At 43.6% G+C, this 23,959-nt stretch overlaps 1 protein-coding gene across 1 annotated transcript in view; it reads right to left on the minus strand.

The window, feature by feature from the left end:
* Positions 1 to 19,822, minus strand: part of Hsd17b4 (hydroxysteroid 17-beta dehydrogenase 4) — an 85,725-nt gene extending 65,903 nt beyond the window's left edge. The window contains exons 1-4 of the mRNA XM_040741831.1: positions 19,661 to 19,822; positions 17,938 to 17,991; positions 8,651 to 8,758; positions 6,127 to 6,186 (exon numbers count right to left, since the gene is read on the minus strand). Coding sequence (XP_040597765.1) covers positions 6,127 to 6,186; positions 8,651 to 8,758; positions 17,938 to 17,991; positions 19,661 to 19,718 — 280 coding nt within the window. The 5' untranslated portion in view covers positions 19,719 to 19,822. The remainder of the gene's footprint in view (positions 1 to 6,126; positions 6,187 to 8,650; positions 8,759 to 17,937; positions 17,992 to 19,660) is intronic.
* Positions 19,823 to 23,959: the final 4,137 nt, after the last annotated feature.

Here is a 23,959-nt window from a genome sequence, read left to right on the forward strand (position 1 = left end):
CAAAACTTTGTATCTATAGCAAAATAGCAAATAACTTACAAAAAAACACAATCACCATGCCTTATCTTCCTGTCAGGTGTAATATTTAAATTTCCTTTCTTCTACCAAACTCCTTGTAGCTCACAGAGCTAACTACACCCTTGTGTTCTGAGGACTCAGAATCAACTATAAACCATCTTTTACTTAACTTCAAAATTCACTCAGGAAGTTAACAGTTCTCTCCTTGCTCCTCAACGGTCAAAAGATCAAAAATTCAAGAAGCCATGGAAGCAAGCACCAGGATTCAGGCCTGTAATCCAATCACTTGAGAAGTGAAGGCAGGATACTCAAGAGGTGAAAGCCAGTCTCAGCCACACAGCAAGTTTGAAAGGAGCCTGTACTACATGAGACCTTGTCTCAAAAAACAAAAATCCAAAACAAAAAAAAAAAAAGAAGAAGGGGGGCTGGAGAGATGGCTCAGAGGTGAAGAGCACTAATTACTCTTCCAGAGGACCCAAGTTCAATTCTCAGCAACCACATGATAGCTCACAACCATCTGCAATGAGATCTGGTGCCCTCTTCTGGCCTGCATGGATACATAATTTAAAAAAATCTTTAAAAAAAGAATCTTGAGATTCGCAGGCAAATGTATGGCATTAGAAGAAACCATCCTGAGTGAGGTAACCCAGTAACAAAAAGACAAACATGGTATTACTCACTCATACATGGGTTTTAGACATGGAGCAGGGGATTGCCAGCCTACAACCCCACTGCCAAAGAGTCTGGGAGACAGGGAGGACCTTAAGAGAGATATACATGGTACACCCAAGAGAATGGGAATGGGATGGAATCTCCTGAGTGGATTGGGAACATGGAGTGAGAGGAGGGGAGAGCAAGCTTGGAGAAAGAGAGTGGGAGAAGAGGAGAGGAGGACATGGGGTAGCAGGAAAGTTGAGTCAAGGAGCCACTGTAGGTTTGAGAAGAGATCTGGCACCAGGGAGATTTTCAGAGATGTACAAGGATGATACCAGCTGGCAAACTAACCAATAGTGGAGAGGCTAAACCTTAAATGCCCTTCCCCAATAGTGATATTGATGACTGCCTTAAAAGTCATCCTAGAGCCTTCATTCAGTGACTGATGGAAGCAGTGGCAGATACCCACAGCTAAACACTGAACTGAACTGCTGGAAACCAGTTGCAGAGAGGGAAGAGTGATTAGCAAAGGAGTCAAAACCATGCTGGTAAAACCCACAGAGGCAGCTGACTTGAACAAGGGGGAGCCCTTGGACCCCAGACTGGTGACTGAGAGGCAAGCATGAGACTGATCCAGACCCCCTGAATGTGGGTGTCAGTGAGGAGACCTAGGCAATCTATGGGGCCTTGGATAGTAGACCAATATTTAGCCCTGGCGAACAAATGAACTTTGGGAGCCCATTCCACATGGAGGGATGCTCTCTCATCCTGAACACACAGGGGAGGGCCTAGGCCCTGCCAGGGATAATATGACAGACTTTGAAGATTCCCCAGGGAGGGGGTGGGGAGTTGGGGGAGTTGGAGGGGTGGAGGGAGGAGGAGGGGAGGGGGAGAGAGCTAGGATTGACATGTCAAGCAAGCTTGTTTCTAATTTAAATAAAATAAAAATAGAGAAGAGGAGGAAGGGAAGGAGGAGGGGGAGGAGAAGGAGGAGAAAGAGGAAGAAGAGGAAGAGGAAGAGGAAGAAGACCACTGAAGTCAGAAACCAGTTGCCTATTTGATCAGTCTTCATAATCTCACTGTACAAAGAAAGTAAAGCTTTTAAAGTTTCAACCACTGGAATCCTGTGGCTGTACCCATCCTCTGCTTTCACACTCTGTGGTTTCTGTCCCTGTCAGATAGCACTAAACTAGAACAAGAAGTGTGAAGTGTGTAAGACTTAACAAGGAAGGGATACACTCAATTGACAAAAAGCTGAGCTGTCCAGACAGTTTCGTTCCCTCTGGCAAGCCATTCATTTTAGTAGAAGGCAGGAGGCGTATGTAGAAAGGAAGGACCAAGAGTACACTTCTAAAAGGAAGAGCCTTTTGAGCTGGGTACTTTAATGTCAACTTGACACGGGCTAAAGTCATCTGAGGTAAGGGAGCCCCAATTAAGAAAATGCCTCCTAAAATCTGCTATAGGAAAGCCTGTAAGGCATTTTCTTAATTAATGATTGATGAGGGAGTACCCAGCCCATTGGTCCTGGGTTCTACAAGAAAGCAGGCTAAGTAATCCATGAGGAGCAAGCCAGTAAGCAGCACCCCTCCATGCCTCTGCATCAGTTCCTGCCTCCAGGTTCCTGTCATGTTTGACTTCCTGTCCTGACAAATTGACCCTTTCCTCCCCAACTTGCTTTTTGGTCATGGTGTTTCATCACAGCAATAGAAATCCTAACTATGACACACATAATTCTTCTAAATTTATAAGACATGAGAACATAATTATTAAAAAGAATGCACCAGGTTCATTATTGCCAAAATACTGACTTATCTCAGAAATGTATTAAAGACTTAATTGAATTATAATTAAAAAGGGAAAAGAGCTTATGCTCACAATATTTTTAATCATTTATGGTGCAAAAAAATTTTTAAGATATATATATATATATACATACACACACATATATATATATTATTAAGATTATCACCTCAAGTCTAATATAAAGTAAAATAGGTTAAATAAAATATTTGAATTATAAAACAAACCCAAAAATTTAAATAGCAAGAGATTCATTTTCTAAACAAATGTCAACTCAAAAATATTATATTAGGAAATTAAGGCCATGTCATAGTTAGCTTTTATTGTTAACCCAACCTATAATCACTTGGAAGAAAGTCTCACTGAAGAATTGTCTATATTGAGTTTGCCTATGTGCATGTCTGTGGAGGATTATCTTAATAAAGCTAATTGATACGTGAAGATGTAGGCCATTACAGGTGGCACCATTCCTTAGGCAGGGTGTTCTACACTGTGTGAGAACGGGGAAATGGAGCTGAGCACAGGCATGCAAGTAGCAAGCACACATGCATGCCCCTGCTGCAGATCGCTGATAAAGCACACATGCATGGCCCTGCTGCAGATCACTGATAAAGCACACATGCATGCCCCTGCTGCAGATCACTGATAAAGCACACATGCATGGCCCTGCTGCAGATCACTGATAAAGCACACATGCATGGCCCTGCTGCAGATCACTGATAAAGCACACATGCATGACCTGCTGCAGATCACTGATAAAGCACACATGCATGGCCCTGCTGCAGATCACTGATAAAGCACACATGCATGCCCCTGCTGCAGATCACTGATAAAGCACACATGCATGCCCCTACTGCAGATCACTGATAAAGCACACATGCATGGCCCTGCTGCAGATCACTGATAAAGCACACATGCATGGCCCTGCTGCAGATCACTGATAAAGCACACATGCATGGCCCTGCTGCAGATCACTGATAAAGCACACATGCATGGCCCTGCTGCAGATCACTGATAAAGCACACATGCATGGCCCTGCTGCAGATCACTGATAAAGCACACATGCATGCCCCTGCTGCAGATCACTGATAAAGCACACATGCATGCCCCTACTGCAGATCACTGATAAAGCACACATGCCTGCCCCTGCTGCAGATCACCGATAAAGCACACATGCATGCCCCTGCTGCAGATCACTGATAAAGCACACATGCATGACCTGCTGCAGATCACTGATAAAGCACACATGCCTGCCCCTGCTGCAGATCACTGATAAAGCACACATGCATGACCTGCTGCAGATCACTGATAAAGCACACATGCCTGCCCCTGCTGCAGATCACTGATAAAGCACACATGCATGACCTGCTGCAGATCACTGATAAAGCACACATGCATGCCCCTGCTGCAGATCACTGATAAAGCACACATGCATGGCCCTGCTGCAGATCGCTGATAAAGCACACATGCACGCCCCTGCTGCAGATCACTGATAAAGCACTCATGCATGCCCCTGCTGCAGATCACTGATAAAGCACTCATGCATGGCCCTGCTGCAGATCACTGATAAAGCACACATGCATGGCCCTGCTGCAGATCACTGATAAAGCACACATGCATGGCCCTGCTGCAGATCACTGATAAAGCACACATGCATGGCCCTGCTGCAGATCACTGATAAAGCACACATGCATGCCCCTACTGCAGATCACTGATAAAGCACACATGCCTGCCCCTGCTGCAGATCACCGATAAAGCACACATGCATGCCCCTGCTGCAGATCACTGATAAAGCACACATGCATGACCTGCTGCAGATCACTGATAAAGCACACATGCCTGCCCCTGCTGCAGATCACTGATAAAGCACACATGCATGACCTGCTGCAGATCACTGATAAAGCACACATGCCTGCCCCTGCTGCAGATCACTGATAAAGCACACATGCATGACCTGCTGCAGATCACTGATAAAGCACACATGCATGCCCCTGCTGCAGATCACTGATAAAGCACACATGCATGGCCCTGCTGCAGATCGCTGATAAAGCACACATGCATGCCCCTGCTGCAGATCACTGATAAAGCACTCATGCATGCCCCTGCTGCAGATCACTGATAAAGCACTCATGCATGCCCCTGCTGCAGATCACCGATAAAGCACACATGCATGGCCCTGCTGCAGATCGCTGATAAAGCACACATGCATGCCCCTGCTGCAGATCGCTGATAAAGCACTCATGCATGACCTGCTGCAGATCACTGATAAAGCACACATGCATGGCCCTGCTGCAGATCGCTGATAAAGCACACATGCATGCCCCTGCTGCAGATCACTGATAAAGCACACATGCATGACCTGCTGCAGATCACTGATAAAGCACACATGCATGGCCCTGCTGCAGATCGCTGATAAAGCACACATGCATGCCCCTGCTGCAGATCACTGATAAAGCACTCATGCATGCCCCTGCTGCAGATCACCGATAAAGCACACATGCATGACCTGCTGCAGATCACTGATAAAGCACACATGCATGCCCCTGCTGCAGATCACTGATAAAGCACACATGCATGCCCCTGCTGCAGATCGCTGATAAAGCACACATGCATGCCCCTGCTGCAGATCACCGATAAAGCACACATGCATGCCCCTGCTGCAGATTGCTGATAAAGCACACATGCATGCCCCTACTACAGATCACTGATAAAGCACACATGCATGCCCCTGCTGCAGATCACTGATAAAGCACACATGCATGCCCCTGCTGCAGATCACTGATAAAGCACACATGCATGACCTGCTGCAGATCACCGATAAAGCACACATGCATGGCCCTGCTGCAGATCACTGATAAAGCACACATGCATGGCCCTGCTGCAGATCACTGATAAAGCACACATGCATGGCCCTGCTGCAGATCACTGATAAAGCACACATGCATGCCCCTGCTGCAGATCACCGATAAAGCACACATGCATGGCCCTGCTGCAGATCACTGATAAAGCACACATGCATGCCCCTGCTGCAGATCACCGATAAAGCACACATGCATGCCCCTGCTGCAGATTGCTGATAAAGCACACATGCATGCCCCTACTACAGATCACTGATAAAGCACACATGCATGCCCCTGCTGCAGATCACCGATAAAGCACACATGCATGCCCCTGCTGCAGATCACTGATAAAGCACACATGCATGACCTGCTGCAGATCACCGATAAAGCACACATGCATGGCCCTGCTGCAGATCACTGATAAAGCACACATGCATGGCCCTGCTGCAGATCACTGATAAAGCACACATGCATGGCCCTGCTGCAGATCACTGATAAAGCACACATGCATGCCCCTGCTGCAGATCACCGATAAAGCACACATGCATGGCCCTGCTGCAGATCACTGATAAAGCACACATGCATGCCCCTGCTGCAGATCACCGATAAAGCACACATGCATGCCCCTGCTGCAGATTGCTGATAATGTGACTAGTATTTCATTTCTGTCATGACTTCCCCACAATGACAGACTATAGCCTAGATTTGCAAGTCAAAATAAGTCCTTTTCTCCCCTAAGTTGCTTTTCCTGGTGGTTTTTACCGCTGTAATAGAAATGGAACTTAAAGAAACCATGAATGCAAGAAAACATCACCTATTCTGCCGAAAGCATCCAGGGCTGTCTTCACGAGCTTCTCTCCTGCTTCAACCGAATCTGACAAGGGCAATGAGGACAGAATGTCAATCATTTCCCACAAATCACTTCCTGTGGCTCAGAGCGATACTACCACCAAACAGAATTGAAATCAAAACAGGCACATAGCAATCAACACAGAGTCCAGAATGTACAACAAGGGTAGACTGGAACGAATAAGAAATTTTGGCAAGAACTAACCACAGCAACACTGTCCAATGAAACTGCTTATGGAAAAGGGAAGGGGTATGAAGTAGTCGAATGTTAATTAAATTTTTAAACTTCCTATGAAGTTGAAAATGCCCTATATCCACCATTGCACCAATAATTATATGTGGCTACTGAGTGTTCAAAAGTGTGGTCAGTATAGCAGGCAAATACTTAGTTTAACTGAATTTATATTTAACTTTACATAACTACACAGGCATTTCACCTTAATGGCAAATGAAAACTTGGGAGAAATGAGGTACACATTTAATTTGTAAAAGCATATACATTATACAACTGCATGGTATCTCAATAAAAACCCAGCTTTGAAATATTAAACACAAAAAGTAATGCAAACATCATGGGTTTGCATATTCAGCTGGTGTAACTGCAAAGGCAGGACTCTGCCTGCTGTCACTTTCCATCACCACTGCCTCTGGAAATCCATCAGTTCCTTCCTCGGAGACCAGGGATAGTGGCATTCTCTTTCAGAGGACCCAGGAAATACTGTCGCTCCTCTCTATGGCATCCATAGAGTCCTTGGTGAGAGATACAGGTTGAGGCCAGGTGCTATAGCACACCCCGGTAATCACATAATTTGGGGGGAAGAGTATCTCAAGTCTCAGGCCAAGCTGAACTATACAACAAAACACTGTGTGTGTGTGTGTGTGTGTGTGTGTGTGTGTGTGTGTGTGTGTGTGTAAAATGGCTTATATATGCAGCCACTTTTCAAAATAAAATGCTGGAAACCACAAGCACTTTTTCTCAGATTTTGGAGGATTTGCCTATACACACTGACCTATCTTGAAGCTATAACCCAACTCTACACAAAACATTTATTCATGTGTCCTGTGTATTCACTGTACACTCACACCGGAAGGTAAGTTCACATACAATCTCTACTGGGCCTATTCAGAACTGACTACACCCTGTCAGGTGAGGTCAGTTGTGAAACATTCTACATCTGACATCATGTTAGCACTCAACAGGTTTTAGGCTGTGGAGCTCTTGATGTTCAGATTTTCTGGTCACCAGTGTTCACTGTCTAGACAACTGTAAATGCAGTTCCCAGTAAGATTGAGGACTCATCCAGGCGAGCCTGAAGGCTGCACCACCTCTAGTGGTCTTTGGCAGCTTCCTGAGCCTCGTCCACCCAGCCCTTCCAATAGCTGTTGAGCTTCTAATTCCCTGAAAAGCTTCGGTACTTAGAAAACCTGGAGGGGCTGCTGTCTTGACTGATCCAGACCACACAAATGAGAACTGCAAAAGGAAGGAATCTGAGTTCTCATCTCTGTTTTAAGGCTCTAAAATTCAAAGGAAAAGTTGAAACATTTTTTCCTAAATCACCTATGGGGGGGCAGTAAGCATCTTATTAGCATCTCATTAGCATCTCATTACTCCCTCAGATACTATGGATCAAATCCTACTTTCTTCCCTGTAAGCTGTCAAAATGAAGTCAAGCTACTACAGCCTGGTTCCAGAGAAGTCAGGAGCCACAAGCCTGAGAAGCAAATCTATTCTACAAAGTCCTCTCCAACACCACTAGAACAGCAAATCAGAACAGGAAAGCTGCACGTGCAGGGAGTTTTGTGTCACACTGGTATCTAATTTAACACTTGAGTTTTTGCTTGAACACAACAGAACGTAGCAGTTGATACAGCACAGGGCTGTCCACCACTCAGCACAGGGCACTGTGGGACTCTTTGAAAAGAATGCTGTGGAGATCAGTCAGATCTGTAGTTTAAACAAGCCAGTAAGAACAGTTAATGAAATGACCTACATCAAAACTTAAGAAACTTCTCACATAAGATATAAAGCATGTTCTCAAAAGGCTTGATAGACACAGGTAAAATCTAATTTCACAGTTGCAGTGTAACACTGAGCTATGTCTCAGAGATGACTAGTGTGAGCAATTTCATCAGTGGAAGGAAAGCTGACAATCCACACCTGTCACACACCGTTACTGGGATAGTCTACACCTGTCACACACCGTTACTGGGATAGTCTACACCTGTCACACACCGTTACTGGGATAGTCTACACCTGTCACACACCGTTACTGGGATAGTCTACACCTGTCACACACCGTTACTGGGATAGTCTACACCTGTCACACACCGTTACTGGGATAGTCTACACCTGTCACACACCGTTACTGGGATAGTCTACACCTGTCACACACCGTTACTGGGATAGTCTACACCTGCCACACACCGTTACTGGGATAGTCTACACCTGTCACACACCGTTACTGGGATAGTCTACACCTGTCACATACCGTAATTGGCCACTGCTTTCCCGCCTCTCCGTCTTATCTCTTCCACAACCTTGTCCGCGGCTGAGGAGCCTTTACCAACTCCCTTGAAGTCTCCTCCTAAGTCATTCACTGTGATGCAAAAACAAGAAAACAGGTCAGCCAAAGCAAGCCAGTTCTACGGACAGATGACAGTAATTCAAAAGTAACATGCAAACATTAATGAAACATACACGTCAATGCCAAGTAACTTAGAAAAACGGAATTTCAGAAAAATACTTGGAATCAGGCGGTGGTGGCACACGCCTTTAATTCCAGCACTCTGGAGGCAGAGGCAGGAGAATCTCTGTGAGTTCAAGGCCAACCTGGTCTACAGAGCTACACAGAGGAACCCTGTCTCAAAAAAAAAAAAGAAAAGAAAAAAGAAAAAGAAAAATATTTGGAGTTGATGGCTGCTGGAAGGGGCAGGGTGGGGAAGGACTCAATTTTCTTTAAGGGCCACTGAGAGTTTGACCATGCTCCAGTGAGTTATATGGGCAACACAAATTAAACAGCACCCCCCACCCACTCCCACTACCTCTTCCCCCTCCCTTTGAGAGGGGAAGTCGTGGAGGGAAAGACTTGGGAGCACTGGGAAGTGAGTGTGATCAGGGTACACAATGTGACATTACCAAATAGTCAATAACAACATCATGATGACCGGGGTAAGTATTTGGGGTGAAGACTGCATTGTAAGTGGATCATTTTTGTAGTGCTACCACATAATTTTGAGTATAAACCTAATAAATTACTAATTAAATGGTGAGAGGTTACATACTACAACTAAGTTTTTCAATATTGATGAGAGGGGTTTTTGTTTGCATTTCCTGGAGACAAGCATCCCTTTTAATGGAAGTGAGGTGACTAAGGAGACAGAGGGAGGACAGAGGAAAAGAGACCTAGCCACAATAAAAAAGCCCCAATAAGTGTGATTTCAGTCCTTTTCTCTTTTTGGCTTCTTTATAAAAATGAGTTTTCCTATATTTATACAGGGATATTTTCCTAATTGAGTAATATTGCCCTCTTGCTGAAAATCAAAACGCTTCATAAAGACACAAGTAATAAACAGGGTTACATTACCCTCAAGACATGGAAAGGGGGATGAGTCTTCAAAATCTGAAGTCTATTAATTGCTCGTTTCCATGCAATTATTCAAATGACAGACAACTAGTTAAAAATAATCAAAATTTTGAGACAGGCAAGAGTTTTGGTGACTCTTTTAATTAATTTTACATTTTAATTAAATTATAACTATATTACTTCCCCTTTCCTTTCATGCTTCTTTAAAAATAAAATAGCACAAGAACTTCCAAGAGCAAATTGACAAATACAGCATTTAAGTGGAGAAGTGTTCCACTGTGTAATGAAACACTACCCCCAAGTGGAGACATTAGAAAGTACAGCCAGAACACATTGTTAAAAAACATGGAACAGATATTCAATTGGTCTCTACGTTAGAGGACTAAACAAATTCACTCATCACCAGGTTGCAATCATGGGAACATTAGAAACACCTGTTCAAGTGCTGAATGGCTAGGAAATGAATAATTTACAACCGTATTTGTAATCAAATATGAAAAGAATTGTTAACGTGGCTGCCACTCCAACCCATGGTCAAAGTTCCAGATGTTAAGAGTAACAAGCCAAGCACTTTATCGCTGTGTTTGTTTCCTGACTTTTAACAATTATACATTAATGCATTTAATGTCCATAGTTTCTCAAGAGTTTGCAATAATAACTACTCCTGTGTTTAGTGATGAAAACATGTTTATACTTTAACTCAGATTTGTACATACAAATCTTAGTCTAGAACCAGGGCTTCCTACCTTAATAGCCTGTGTGTCTCTGTCACACCCAAGCTACTTGATCTTAAAAGGAACAATCATTTCTACTAAGAACATCAAGACTGCTCGATTGAGGAAGATACAGAGGAAAGGATAAAGTAGTCACTCCCCTCAGGTTAATGGCATTTGTGTTAACATCATGATAGCTGAGGATAGCTTTCTCAGCGGGATCCATCACAAGTTTCTAAAGTGTGATACATTTGTAACTTTTCTACTTAACAATCCCTTTCATAGGTCAGGTGTCCCAGCATGTGCTTGTAATCCCCACACACGGAGACAGAGGAAAGAAGACCTAGAGTTCTGAAGTCATCTTTCCATACACAGTGAATTCTAGGCTAGCCTGGGCTACATCAGATCCTGTTTTCAAAAAAAAATCAGCTCACACCCTGGAAGGTTTCTGGTTTTGTTTCGTTAGAAAATTCATTGTCCTTTTCTTGTCATTTTAAGTACATCAGTGAGCTAGCTGAGCAGTCTATTAAGGATTGTTTGGTTCTGTTTGATTTGGTTGGGTTGGGGGGTGGCTCTCCTGAAAGTCTACTTTCAGAGTTTCAGTAAACAACAGCTATACTCAAAATCCATGGATCCACAGGATTCTAAAAGACACTTGGACCACACCATACATACACTCACTCACACACACAAACACACACACACTCACACACACATGCACACACACACACACACACACACACACACTCACACAGTATTCCACAATTAGGCACACAGGTAAATAAATTAAAAGTGCCACGTAATCCAGCTGTAGTCATTTTATAGCTACACACCTGAAAGAATTCCCACCTCTCACGGTACTGCCTGTTACCCTGCTTGTCAATATGAAGAATAGTTGTAAATCCTAGCCCACTGTTTGAACTCATTTCTTGGAGCACTATTGAACTCACACTTTATCCTCATGTCCTTTTTACTTTTCCTGCTTATTTCACATTTTATTTGGGGTATGTTCCTCTAATACATGTTTTCTTTTGTTTTGTTTTGTTTATTTGTCTTGAGACAGGGTTGCTCTGGCTGTCCTAGAACTCAGATCCATCTGCCCACCTGCCTCTGCTGGAATTAAGCATATGCCACCCCATTTTGGTATATTTTCAAATGACTTTTTTTTTTTTTAGTTTTTATGAGACAGGGTTTCTCTGTATTGTTTTGGAGGCTTTCGGTCCAGCCTGGCCTCGAACTCACAGAGATCCACTTGCCTCTGCCTCCCGAGTGCTGGGATTAAAGGCATGCGCCACCACCGCCCGGCGACTTTTATTTTTTATCTGGTATATTTCAAATGACTTTTATTAAGTTTTTAATGTTTTTCATGTGTCTTACAAATCATAAATCCTTTTACCAAAATGCCCTACCTTAGTGTATTTATTGCTTCATGAATATCATAGCATTGTTTTTCAGCGTTCTGTGTAAACCTAATAGAGAAATGTGGATTTGCCCATAATTATTCTATCTGCTGTGCCAGCCATGATTCTTGGAAATGGGTTTTCTCATTCCTTCTCATTGTCCTTCACCTAGAATTTTATGATTCTTTAAAGGTAGTTGATAGTAGTAAGTATTGAGAAACATGAGCCAAACATGATAATGCACTTTTGTAATCGCAGCACTTGGAAGACTGAAGCAAGGAGGTCTAAGATCAGAGGCCAGCCTGGGCTACAATGATGAGGACTGGGACAGCATGGGCTGAGGGAAGGGAGGGAAGGGATATGCATTGGGGTGCTGTTTTCAGGGCTGAAAACTAGAACAGAGGCAAGACAGCTTACTTTTGTTCTGTGCATATTTGCACATGATTTGTGCGTGTGGAGGTGGGCATCTGTGCGCTGTGTGTGGAGATCAAATGTCAGCCTCAGATGTGGTTCCTCAAAACTCATCTACTTTAGTTTTGAGACAGGATCTCTTATTGGCCTGGAACTCACTGATTAGGCCAGCTGGTCATCGAGCCCCAGGGATCCACTAGTCTAAGCTTCCAAAATGCTGAGATTACAGCCACCAGAGCCATGATACCCAGCATTTTCTTTCAACGTGATTTCTGGAAATCTACCTCATGTCCTCCTGCTTACACAGCAAGCATTTATACCAACTTTGCCATCTTTCCACTCGCCTTTAATTTGCATAAACCATACAAATCAAACAATCACCTCACTCAGTGTCTCCCCTTTTCCACATCACTAAGACTTCAAACCCTCTCCCTCACCCTCCTCCCACTTCTGAAGAGCACAGGCCCTGTCATTCAGTTTTGTCTTCAATTTCTTGAGTTCCCAGTTTGGATCCAGTTCTCTCCCAGGTGCTGCATGCACTAAGCCTTAGGTTTGCAGTGAGAAGACACATGGAGATACACAGATTAATAGAAATGAGTTAATAATTAAGAGAGAGCTGGCCAATAAGAAGCCTGAGCCATCTGCCAAACAGTTTATAATTAGTATAAGACTCTGTGTGTTTATTTGGGACTTGAAGGGCAGTGGGCCTGGGCTGGACAGAAACTTCCACCTCCAGGGATGAAAGTCAGCTTGATAACTCGATGGGTAAAGGAGATTATCACCAGGCCTGACAGCCTAGGTTCAATCCCGAGGACTCACATGGAGGAAGGAAAGAACTGACTCCTATAAGTTGTGCTCTGAGTATTACATATACATTATGGGATGTACACCCACACACACATACACATACACACACACACACACCAATATTGATAGTAATATAATTTGAAAAATTGTTTTAAAAAGAATTAGTTGGGGTTGGGGCTCTAGCTCAATGGAAAAACATTTCCCCAGCATGCATAGAATTCTAAGTTCAATTGCCAGCACCAGGAGAAAGGTCATGGGAGATCAGCAGAAACAGGAGTAGCAGGCCTAGTAGGCACAAAGCCTTGGATTCAATCCCTAGCACCTCCCACATCCCAAAAGAAGCACTTCATTAACTTTACAATAGCTTGGTCCCAATGGATTTTTTTACCAGTTATATTTATGTCCTGATTACTACCAAACGTAATTTTTAAAAGTATGTATTTGCGGGCCACACAGGTGCTACAGGACTCATATGGAGGCTGAAAGAAAGGAATCACACAGGTCCTGGGGAAGGACCGCAGGCATAAGACTTCTCTACAAGGGCTGTAACCGGTTGAGCAACCTCACTGGCCTCCAAAAGTATTTAAAAACTTAAGTGTAAACTGTCTGCAACCCCAGGCTCAAGAGAGGCAGCAAGATGATTAGGGGTCCAAGGGCAGACTAGGTTACCTGACAGTACTACATGTTTCAAAAGAGAGAAAAGAAATACTAGTAAGGTATTATGTGTGTGTTATATGAATTGTGTGTGTGAGTGATTTACACATAATTACGCTAGAGAAAAACAGTGATTGCTGAAGACCTTGTTGAGTTTCATCTTAAGCTACATAACTGCCAGGGAACACAGGAAGACACTAAGCTGGCTGGCTATGGTATTGTTCCCGTTGTCTAATAGAAAGATCATCTGTCGGCTTGGCTGGGAGGAATCTTCTAGAATAGCTACAAATGTATCTAAATGTGTGAAGAGCTCAGAGGTAAGGAGCCACTCAGGAAGCAAAATCCTGGGCTAGCTTCCTGATGTGACCCACTTGTGCTGCTCAGACCCAACACTACACATGGGATAGTTACTAAACAGATTTTTTTTCTTGGCAGTTATAATGATTAAAATGCCAAAGCCCCAAAGTTATGTGAGGATTGTTCTCTGGGGAGAGGAGTCCCCTGCAGACTTTACAGCAGACAAGGAAAAACCATCAGAGTGAGGTCAGAATGAACTCTACCAGATTTTACTATAACTGGTGCTAGACCAGGACTTCTACGATCTGGTCCAAATCATTTTACTTTGGCCACATTTAAGCAAGCAAGATGTTGGGGGAAAGGGTATTCAGATAACAATTAGCTCAGCCCCATGAGTACAGTAAAGCTTAAGACATGTTTACATTGAAGCTCTTCAAGTATATATGGCTTCATCTATAAGACGGTTCTTGTTGACTTAGAGACAATGCTCTAGGGAGAATGACTAAGGTAAACATAATGCCAGTGGGAGTCAGGGTTGGCCTGGCCTAAAATAACATCTCTCTCATAAGGATGAGTTTTATGGCCTAAAAGCAATGGTCAAATTTTAGGGGGAAAGGGTCTGGGATTAAATAAAACCATAAATTCTGGGAGATACAGGTGGACGCTGTCTCATCAGACAGCAGATGATCACCAGGTTGTAAAACTGCATCATTCCTGGCATTCTGGGAAGAACAGCTATCCACCTCACTCCACCGAAGAGTGAGCTGTGTGTTTACCTCTCCTGGCTCCTCCAACACTTATCTGTGTGCACAAGGCCTTTTGGCCCTCTACAGTTCTCTATTTGCTTACTGGTGCCTTGTGGCCGATTCCTCCAGAGGGGAGGAAGGCTGAGCCCTACATGACAGAAGGACCAGAAGTCCAACGGGGAGCTCCTTCAACCCTAGTCCCTTTACATGGGTGCTAATCTCATTCAGGAGGTCAGAGTCTTCCTGAATTAATCCTCTTCAAACAGCCACACCTCAGCACAGTTGGGATTCAGGTTCAACACTAGCAGTCAAGCCTTGGCAATCCCTCTAATTGATTATCTTTGCTTCACCAAGGAGGCCAACATTCCCTTAAAGAAGAAGAAAGCTGGAAATGGAAGACAAAGACTGATTCATCTGTACTCTGTGTAATCAGAAGCATGTCTTTAAACACTGCCTATGCAGGAGAATGCTCAGACCACACATCAGGTGAGGGACACAGGAGCAGCACCAGCTGACTGAAATACTAAATCTAATATGTTGTTTTCTGGCGGAGACCAAGAGGGGATATGCAATGGAGACTGGTCACTCAAGAGGTATAGGAAAGTGGAAGGCTATCCGTTACCACAGATTGAAGTCTAGGCCTTAAAACACTTTTAAAAAGTCTTTTAAAAATTCATTCTTTCACAAGATTTCATGTTGACTTATGAATTCAGTCCAGGTCTGACTTGGTACTGGGGTGTACTTCTGGTTTCTTTATCTTCTCTCTGTGAAGGTATTCAAGTTTTCATACAATTTAATCTCAATGTAATCCAGGAGATCATGTAGCTACTTAGACAGTAGAGGCAGCAAGATTTGAACTTTCACCTGGTTTCAAGGTTAATCAATGGATTTTTTCCCCCTTGACTTACCTTCCAGCTGTCAGGACCACACAAGAGTGGAAACACTGTGGCTGTAGCCCACAGGAATTGAAGATCTGGTTTACCCATTATTTCGTAAAATCCACAAAGAAAGGAAATCATTTCCATCTTAGTTCATAAGAGTATAGCTTAACTTGACCAAAATGCTACTTTCTCACTTCAAGAGGACAAAACTTTCTAACTCTTCAACTAAAGTTCCTACTGGCAGACCTCTATCTATCATACATTCATGCTCTCAAGACAAAGTATCACCACTCGCAATGGGCAGGGTCCCTCTGAATCAATCACCTGTATACCAGCATTTGGAAGCTGAGGCCAAAAGATTGCAAGTTGGATGCCAGCCAGGGTAAGAACAAACTCCATGACAGGCTGGGCTACAAAGAACTGTCTCAATACTTAAGTGTGTGTGTGTATGTGTGTCTATCTGTCTGTCTATCTGTTGCTTCACAAAGACTGAATCCCACCCTCTAACTCCTAACTATCTTTCCACCACCTTCAGCAAATATTTTAATTCAGCTCCCTGAACTTTCAGCTGGGACTTACCGCAATACCACAATAACCACCTCAAGACAATGAGAAAATAGACATGTTGTCGTTGTACATTTGATCTCTTCTTTGAACTCAAACACTCATAGTCTGATTTGACATATTCAAAGTTTATAGGAAGACAAGAACTGACACAGGCTCTTATTCAGAGCCTGACTGCAGAGCCCAGTGAAATATTTGTGAGATAAGATTTGTGATGTGAGGGTGAGAGGTTTCTACGCAACTTTGTGTGTTTTTCTTTGTTGTTCTAGGATGTTTGGTTTTGGGCAGACTGTTTGCTTATTTGTTTTTGTTTTTGAAAGAGGTTCTCATGTAGCCTAGGCTGGCCTTGAACTTCTGATCCTCCTGTCTCCACCTCCTAAGTACTAGGATTACAAGGATCCCCACCATCCCTAGCTTGAAACAAGTTTATATACTACGTTTGTATCTTGGCTAAAACAAAAGGGGGGACCTCATAGAGCTCCTCCTCCATAAAAGATGTCACCAATAAAAGTACCAGTAACCAAAATGCCCTCTTTGCAAAGGGAAATGTTCTAGGGTCCTTTAGGAGACAGGAAAGATTGGACAAGATCTGTGAAAATTTGAAGAGTAGAATTTACGTGATAAATAAGCAGGTAAGGGTAGAAATACTAAGAACTTCATAGCACATGAAGAAAGAGAAAGGAACAGGATGTGTTTCCAGACCTGGCCATGAAACTTCTGCAAGAAGATCTGACAAGACTGCAGTACACAGTCCTGCTAAATGTTACAATATCCGAACTTTAGGAGGCCACTGCCAGGCAACAGTTTTATCCTAGGAAACATGCTACAAAGCATCATCAGCCCTGCATATACTCCTGATCTAGCTCTCATTCATTCCCAACTGTGGACAAACACATGAGGCCAATCCTAACTGTTCCAGTTACTAAGTCAGGATTCTATGACAGCCCGCCTTTCCATCAGTCTCCACACCATCCCTGAACTAACAACACTCATACAGTTGACACCAGGATTCCATTCTTTACATTTGAAACAGCTTTCCATTGAAATTTTTTCAAAGAACTAGATAACTCATAATTATGGCCTCCTGGCTCCAAACTTCCAACTTCAATCGTTTCTTACTTTTACCAAGGTATCTACCAAGGGCTTCTCCTTTAATCTCTTATCAAAAGATTAGCTTCCACTTCAAAAAGCAACAGCCTACAAGAGACTAAAGCCAAAAATCAATGTTTATACCTCTTTATCAACTATTTTCATGGAGAAAGTCTACAAAAGTAATTTACTTTAGAACGTGAGTTAAGCCGTGAATGGTGGTGGACACCTATAATCTCAGCAAGCCAGGACTTAAAAATAAATAAATAAATAAATAAATAAAGGGCCTGGAGAGACAGCTCAGAGGGTAAGAGCAAGGGCTGCGGCTCTTCCAGAGGATTCAGGTTCAATTCCCAGTGTCTCACAGCAACTGACAATGGTCTGTAACTCCAGTCTGATGCCTTCTTCTGTCCCCCACAGACACTGCACACACGTGGTGCACAGACAAAAATAAACAAATATTCCTAAATAAAAAGGAAAGGGTTAGCCTTAAACTGAAAACTTCTCTGACTGAAGTAAAAACCATGAAATTAACCCTTAATTATGCAATAGGAGGGCAAAGGGCACTTGTGAAATCTGTGTTTTTTTGCTGACTGCTACTAGCTTTAAAAGAAAAACACAACAACTTACCAACAACTAACGCTCCTCTTTCTGCAAAAGCCAGGGCATAAGCTCGGCCCAGTCCTGATCAGAAACAAAGAGAGAGTTGGAAAATATTAGTATAGTTATTTTAGTCCATGAAACTTGATCTCCATTTTAAAACAAGGCAACAGTTAGTTACAACAGCAGATGGCATCTTCGTGGGTACTCTCTCGACTCTCTTTCTGACTGTAAACATTGCAAAAGTTAGAACCATACTTTCCCATCTACTTCCCCTACCACTCCCTGGCTGCTAGATGCCAGGGTGTGAAATGGAGTCCACTACTAGGTGAGATTTTAAAAGTAGAAGTGACACAGGCGCCATGTTACCAGGGCTCTGGCACTTACTGCGTAATAAGCTACTTCTCTTGAAGCATTCTCATACTTAAAAATCGTGTGTGCAGAGGTAACCTCTTGGCCTGGTCCTCTACTCCCTGAATGGCAGCTTCCATACTTCAGGCCCCTGATGTCAGAGGCTGTTTAGCCTATGACAGCAATGAGCAGATCAAAACCCCACCTCATCTTCTGCTGAATTCTTTACTTTTCTAAAGTATCTAGGGATTTCTATAACCAGGGCTGAATCCTGAATATGCAACTGTCTGATGCAAATCATTCTAACTCTGAATATATGAGACCAACAAGGAAAGATAAGCTTTAGGGAGCGAACCAGTGAGGCTATAGCCAGGGATGGAAAATTTCCTTGTGGTTTAAAAAGTTCTTTAACTTTTTTTTTTCAATTTTAGTTGATACGTTTCATTGCTAAGTGGAGAAGCTTAATAGGAAATGTATGTTTGAGGTAAACTGATGCATACGTATACAAATAAACCAAAATGAATAAATTAATCAGACTTCTCCCACTGTAGGTGGCAGACATGGGTAATGACAGCCCCCTGGGAGGCGGAGGGAGGAAACTCAGGAGTGCCCCTTCATGATGACAACAATTGATGCAGGGGTCCCTTTAAGTAGTAAGGAGGAGAGATCAAAGCCCTACACATGGAGGTGAGAGGCCACTCACAGGTATAAAACTAATGGAGAAATTTCACTACGTGTGAGTTGCTTAATTTCCTGTCCTCTAAAACTAGCACTGCTTCAATCACAATTCTCTTCTTTTGAAATAAAAGACTGGCAAGTTTTCCACTGGCTGGCTCACTTCACTTTGCTCTCAAGTTCCCCTCTTGTCTCACTTTACCCGCCTAACATCTCTCACCCTTCCACTCATCTGAGTGTGCGACGTCTGCCACAATTCTGGTGAACTTTGGTTCGTGGCCCTCTCCACAGCCTGAATCATGAGAGAGAGGAAAAAACAAACACCGGCCGACCGACCATTCAAGGGCCTTCCCCTCAATCCTTTGGGTGAAATGCCAGGCTCAGGAAGTCTTTTCCAAGTCCCCGTGTGACTTGGCAGAGGCCTTAGAGCTGAAAGGCAGCAAAACTCACGGTCCATGCCCACACACTAGAGAGGACGAACTTTACCCACTTGCGTGCCGGGCAACAATGCGGGCATCTACCCTGGGAAAGCCGTGGGCCTTGGAAGCCGCCTCCTGGCTGGGAACTCCGGGGCATCTGCTTGCGGGGCCAGTGCCCCAGTGTGCCCAGTGACCCTGTGTGCCAGTCCTACCCCGGTCCCTCCCTCCCGTGCCAGCAGCAGCTCGGCAGCCCGCAGCTGCACGCCGCAGCCCTGCCACCGGGACAGAGGGCCCGGCGCGAGGCTCACCTCCCCCGGCGCCGGTGACTAGGACCACACGCCCGTCGAACCTCAGCGGTGAAGCCATGACTCCAGCCTGCACCAAGCACACACTGGCAGTGCCCTTAGGTGTGCTCGGCGAGACCTCGAAAGCGGGCGGGGAATGGAGGGGCGGGACACCAGCAAGTGACATGCGGGGTTTCGGGAAACTGGCGTCTGTTTCCAAGTGCGCCTGCGTGGACCTGGCTTAGCCTCATGGGAAATGTAGTCCAGTACGATTCCGCTTAGAAAATTAGTCCAAGAGAATTGGCTTGGAAATTCTTTTGTTGTTGTCGTCGTCGTCGTCGTCGTTGTTGGTTTGGCTTGGTTTGGTTTGGTTTGGTTTGGTTTGGTTTGGTTTGGTTTGGCTTGGTTTGGTTTGATTTGTTGGTCTTTAATAACACAGGCCATGTATCTTAACAAGGAACCTATATTTAAGGGACTTAGACTGTTCAAACAGAAGGCTAAAACAAGGCCATTTAAACATTCTAGTTCCTTTTTTTTTAACAAAACTGAACTTAAAACCCAAACACCAGGGCTGGAGAGATGGCTCAGTGGTTAAGAGCACTGACCACACTTCCAGAGGTCCTGAGTTCAATTCCCGGCAACTGCATGGTGACTCACAATCACCTTGAATGAGAGAGTAAAAGAAACAAGAAAGGCCTTTCCAATGAAGTGAACTGCTTAAACAGGCTGGTGGGGGACCGCATGCTGGCCAGGTGGGGCCCGGAAGAGAATGGAGCCACAAAACTAAACAAAGCTCGTTAGATCAAATTTCAGTGCATGCGTTGGTTTACTGCCAAAAATGCTTCTGAGCAGGGTTACTGCAGAGGGTGGTTAGAATACACTGACTTATGGAAAGGTCACTTTGTCCAATTTTAAGGAGGTTTTCGGGGAGGTGGACAAGAACATATGAAAGATCTGAGAAGAGACAAAAGAGGACAGAGAGGAAATGTTGAAGAGGAAAATTTGGGACACATGTCGATCAGAGTGAATAGGTCTTTGAGGGTCGCTGATGTGAGGGAACAGCAACTGAAAGACATACTCTGCTTTGACAAGCTGTTCTGGCGGGCCATTCATCAAAGCCGATAATGGGAGGAGCCACTCCTGATGGAGCTGTGCTTGGGGAAAGGGAGTCAAGATTCTGGTGTAGGAGCCTAGCCACCTCCTGCCGTTCTGAGATCTGGAAAAGTGGTTTCCTGCAGAGCAAGAGGAGTAGCTCCCTAACCCGCACCTTCAATTCCCAAGCTCATGTCCTATCACTCACTGGCAGCTCAAAGGTTAGCCAGAACTTTGTTCTCGCAGCGATCTGTCCAAATCTGCTTACCTTTGACCCTTGGATTCCCATGTTCACTGAAGCCCAAGAAGACCAGCTCAGAGAGCATACAGGACTCAAGATAAAGGTGAGTGGTGAATGCATCTTGGTGGTGGAAGGCATGAGTGAGATCCTGGGTTCAACATTGTTTTTTAAGATTTTAGCCTTTGAGAAATTAGCCAACTAACAGCCAAATTTTACAAACAGGCAATTTTTATTGCCAAGATAATGAGGTTCTCTCCAGTTTAAATCAGATAAAATGACGTGATGCAAATTAAGTCCTTATTTGTCCATTGCCCTGACTCCAATACTTTCCTTAGAGGAAAATAGTTTTGAAATTACCAATCCACTTTGCTTGCTGTGCTGCTTTTTTCAAGCCCTTCTCTGCCTGCAAAGCCAACCTCTTTCGCTCAGACGGTGAACACACTATTTTATGGACAGTAGAAAAGCAGAGCCAAAGGAGAAAGTTAGGAGGGGGCAGGGCCGGGTACGGAGCCGTGACACTTGCCTACCCAGCTCCAGGCTCTGCATTATGCCCAGCACCCACAGAGAGTAGTCGGGGGAGGGGGAGCAGGGAGGAGACACCTGAAGTCAAGGGCTCGTCCAGTTCTGAACCTTGAGACGTTTTCTCCGACCCAGTAGCTTCCGACCAAGCAGGTCCAGGCCACCTCTGCCCCAAAGGCACATTTGTCCCCGCTGGTTTTCTGCTTCCCTTAAAGACCACACACACACACAGCCAAGTGAGAGACTATTATTAAATAACAGCTTAAGTTAAAATGTAAAACTCAGCCTAGATGTGGGGAATCCTGGAATCTGGTACTGGCATAAACTCAGTGACAACTTTGTAAAGGTGTGGGTTTTAAGGCCCTGACCCTCTCTGAAGAAGCCTCTACAGGAATAGCGACAATGAGGAGACAATGAGGAGTCAAACTAGCTCAAAGGAGGAATACTTGATTATGTGTATTGGTGTTTGAGGTAGCTCAGGTTCCAAAGTAGTCACTGCAGAATGTCAGTTTTGATCCTTGTCTTGTAATCTTCCTTGATTAATTCAATAACCCTGTCACTCTAGATTTTGTTTTTTTGGTTTTTTTTTTTGTTTTTTTGGTTTTTGTTTGTTGAAGAAAAGTCTAACCACATTATTCTTGCTTTCAGAAATTGAAATGTAAAATCAAATCAAAGGTAATTTGTTAAGAGCTGCATTCTGGGTCATAACTGTTAGAAATAAGCCAATGCAGGGCTGGGGGTGTAGGGGCATTCCACTAGCTAACATCAATCTTAAACCCACTTCTGGCTATTTCTAGTTTGTTCTGGACCATGGCCAACAGAAATAGGTAAAAGCAGGTGACAAACAAGGTAAGTCTACAAGTAAATACATCTAGAATATGAATGATTACACATTTAGAAACTATAATCATGAAAGTAGAAGGAGGTGTCTGATTCAGCAAGCTACAAGAGAGGTTTGTGACTTAAGTATGGAAATTTCTACACATAAGTATATATAATTGTCTTGCCTTGCCCTGCAGTCCTAGAAGAAAAAAAGATTTATACTGCTAATTAAAAACACATTGGTCCAGTCATGACAGCACATGCCTTTAATCCCAACCTTTCAAAGGCAGAGGCAGGCTGATCTTTAGGAGTTCAAGGACAGCTGGTCTATACTCCTGCTGTGAGGACTAGCCTCTAGCAGCTCAGGGATTGAGGGGAATCCAACAGTCAACAGACTAATCACTCAACTTGACTTTTCTGAGGGAGTAAAACTTACTTCTCTGGGGCCAGCGAGGTGGCTGAACTTAACTCTCCGGGGCTGGTGGAAAGGGAAACACACACATACACACTCTTCCGACATCTCAGGATCTCACCTAGGGTGCTGATGAATGTAGAGCCCTCAGCAGGTCTGAGAAACTGAAGAGGACATGCAGAGCGGGAGAACCACTGGACAGACACCAGCACTTTTCTGAGGGCCAAAGCTTAGTTCTTATTTTATTATTCTTTCTGTTGCTTGTTCTACTTTATTCTTTTCGGTCCTGTTTTTCTACCCTGATGTTTCTCTTCTGTCTTTCTTGATGTCTCTTTTTTTCCTTACAGCTGTATGTACCCCAGCAAAATATTTTAAGCAGTATAAAAATGACAATGTGGTTGCAATCTATTTTAAGTGAATGATCACAATGAATACAAGTAATAAAAACAACATGTTTTCCACATCCCATATATAATTAAACACTTGGCCTGTTACAGATGAAAAGCAAGCTGCCCCAAGAACCCACATACATTCACACCCAAGCAACTTGTTCTAGATTGACAGAGTGTAAGCAAGCAACGTATTTTCTCAGCCAGTTCTTTTACCAGCAGGCTGTAGTTTGTGATTACAAAGAAAGAACCAATCACTTTACTATTTATTTCAAAAGGTAATCTTATAAAAATATCTTAAAGGGATCACAAATCTAAACTTTTATACATGAAAAAACACTCAGTCAGCTCTATTTTAGATCCTCAGGGTACATACCCACTCATCAACAGTTGTTTTTTGTTTGTTTGTTTGTTTTAATATCAGGAAGCTGAGGACAGAAATGGGTACAAGGAGTTAATCATCCCCCTTGATCACCAACTCAACCTAGCAAGAAAAGTATGTCAGCCAGCAACAGATAGGCTGTCATGGTTCTTGTTCCCTGACATCAATGAGTTCCTCTCTCAGTTACTAAAATTATGCCTTTCTAAATTCTAAATTGTTTTCCAAGATTTTCCAACTCAAAGCCACTAACAAAAACATCTTAACATAATCTCAAGTCATATCTAAAGCTTTGTTTTAGCTATGATGCACACCGAAATCTACAAGCACATCTCTCAAAAATTAAGATTAGAAGAACTTGAACTAACATAGCTTCTGGGACTCATTAACCTAAGCCACAGTCTATACGGCCTCTTAAGAGAAACTAGCTGTGTGACATGACTTTGTTCCTATTTTCTATCCTCTGCAG

The sequence above is a fragment of the Mesocricetus auratus genome, unplaced genomic scaffold (genome assembly GCF_017639785.1).
Source record: "Mesocricetus auratus isolate SY011 unplaced genomic scaffold, BCM_Maur_2.0 Super-Scaffold_6730, whole genome shotgun sequence".
Taxonomy (NCBI): Eukaryota; Metazoa; Chordata; class Mammalia; order Rodentia; family Cricetidae; genus Mesocricetus; species Mesocricetus auratus.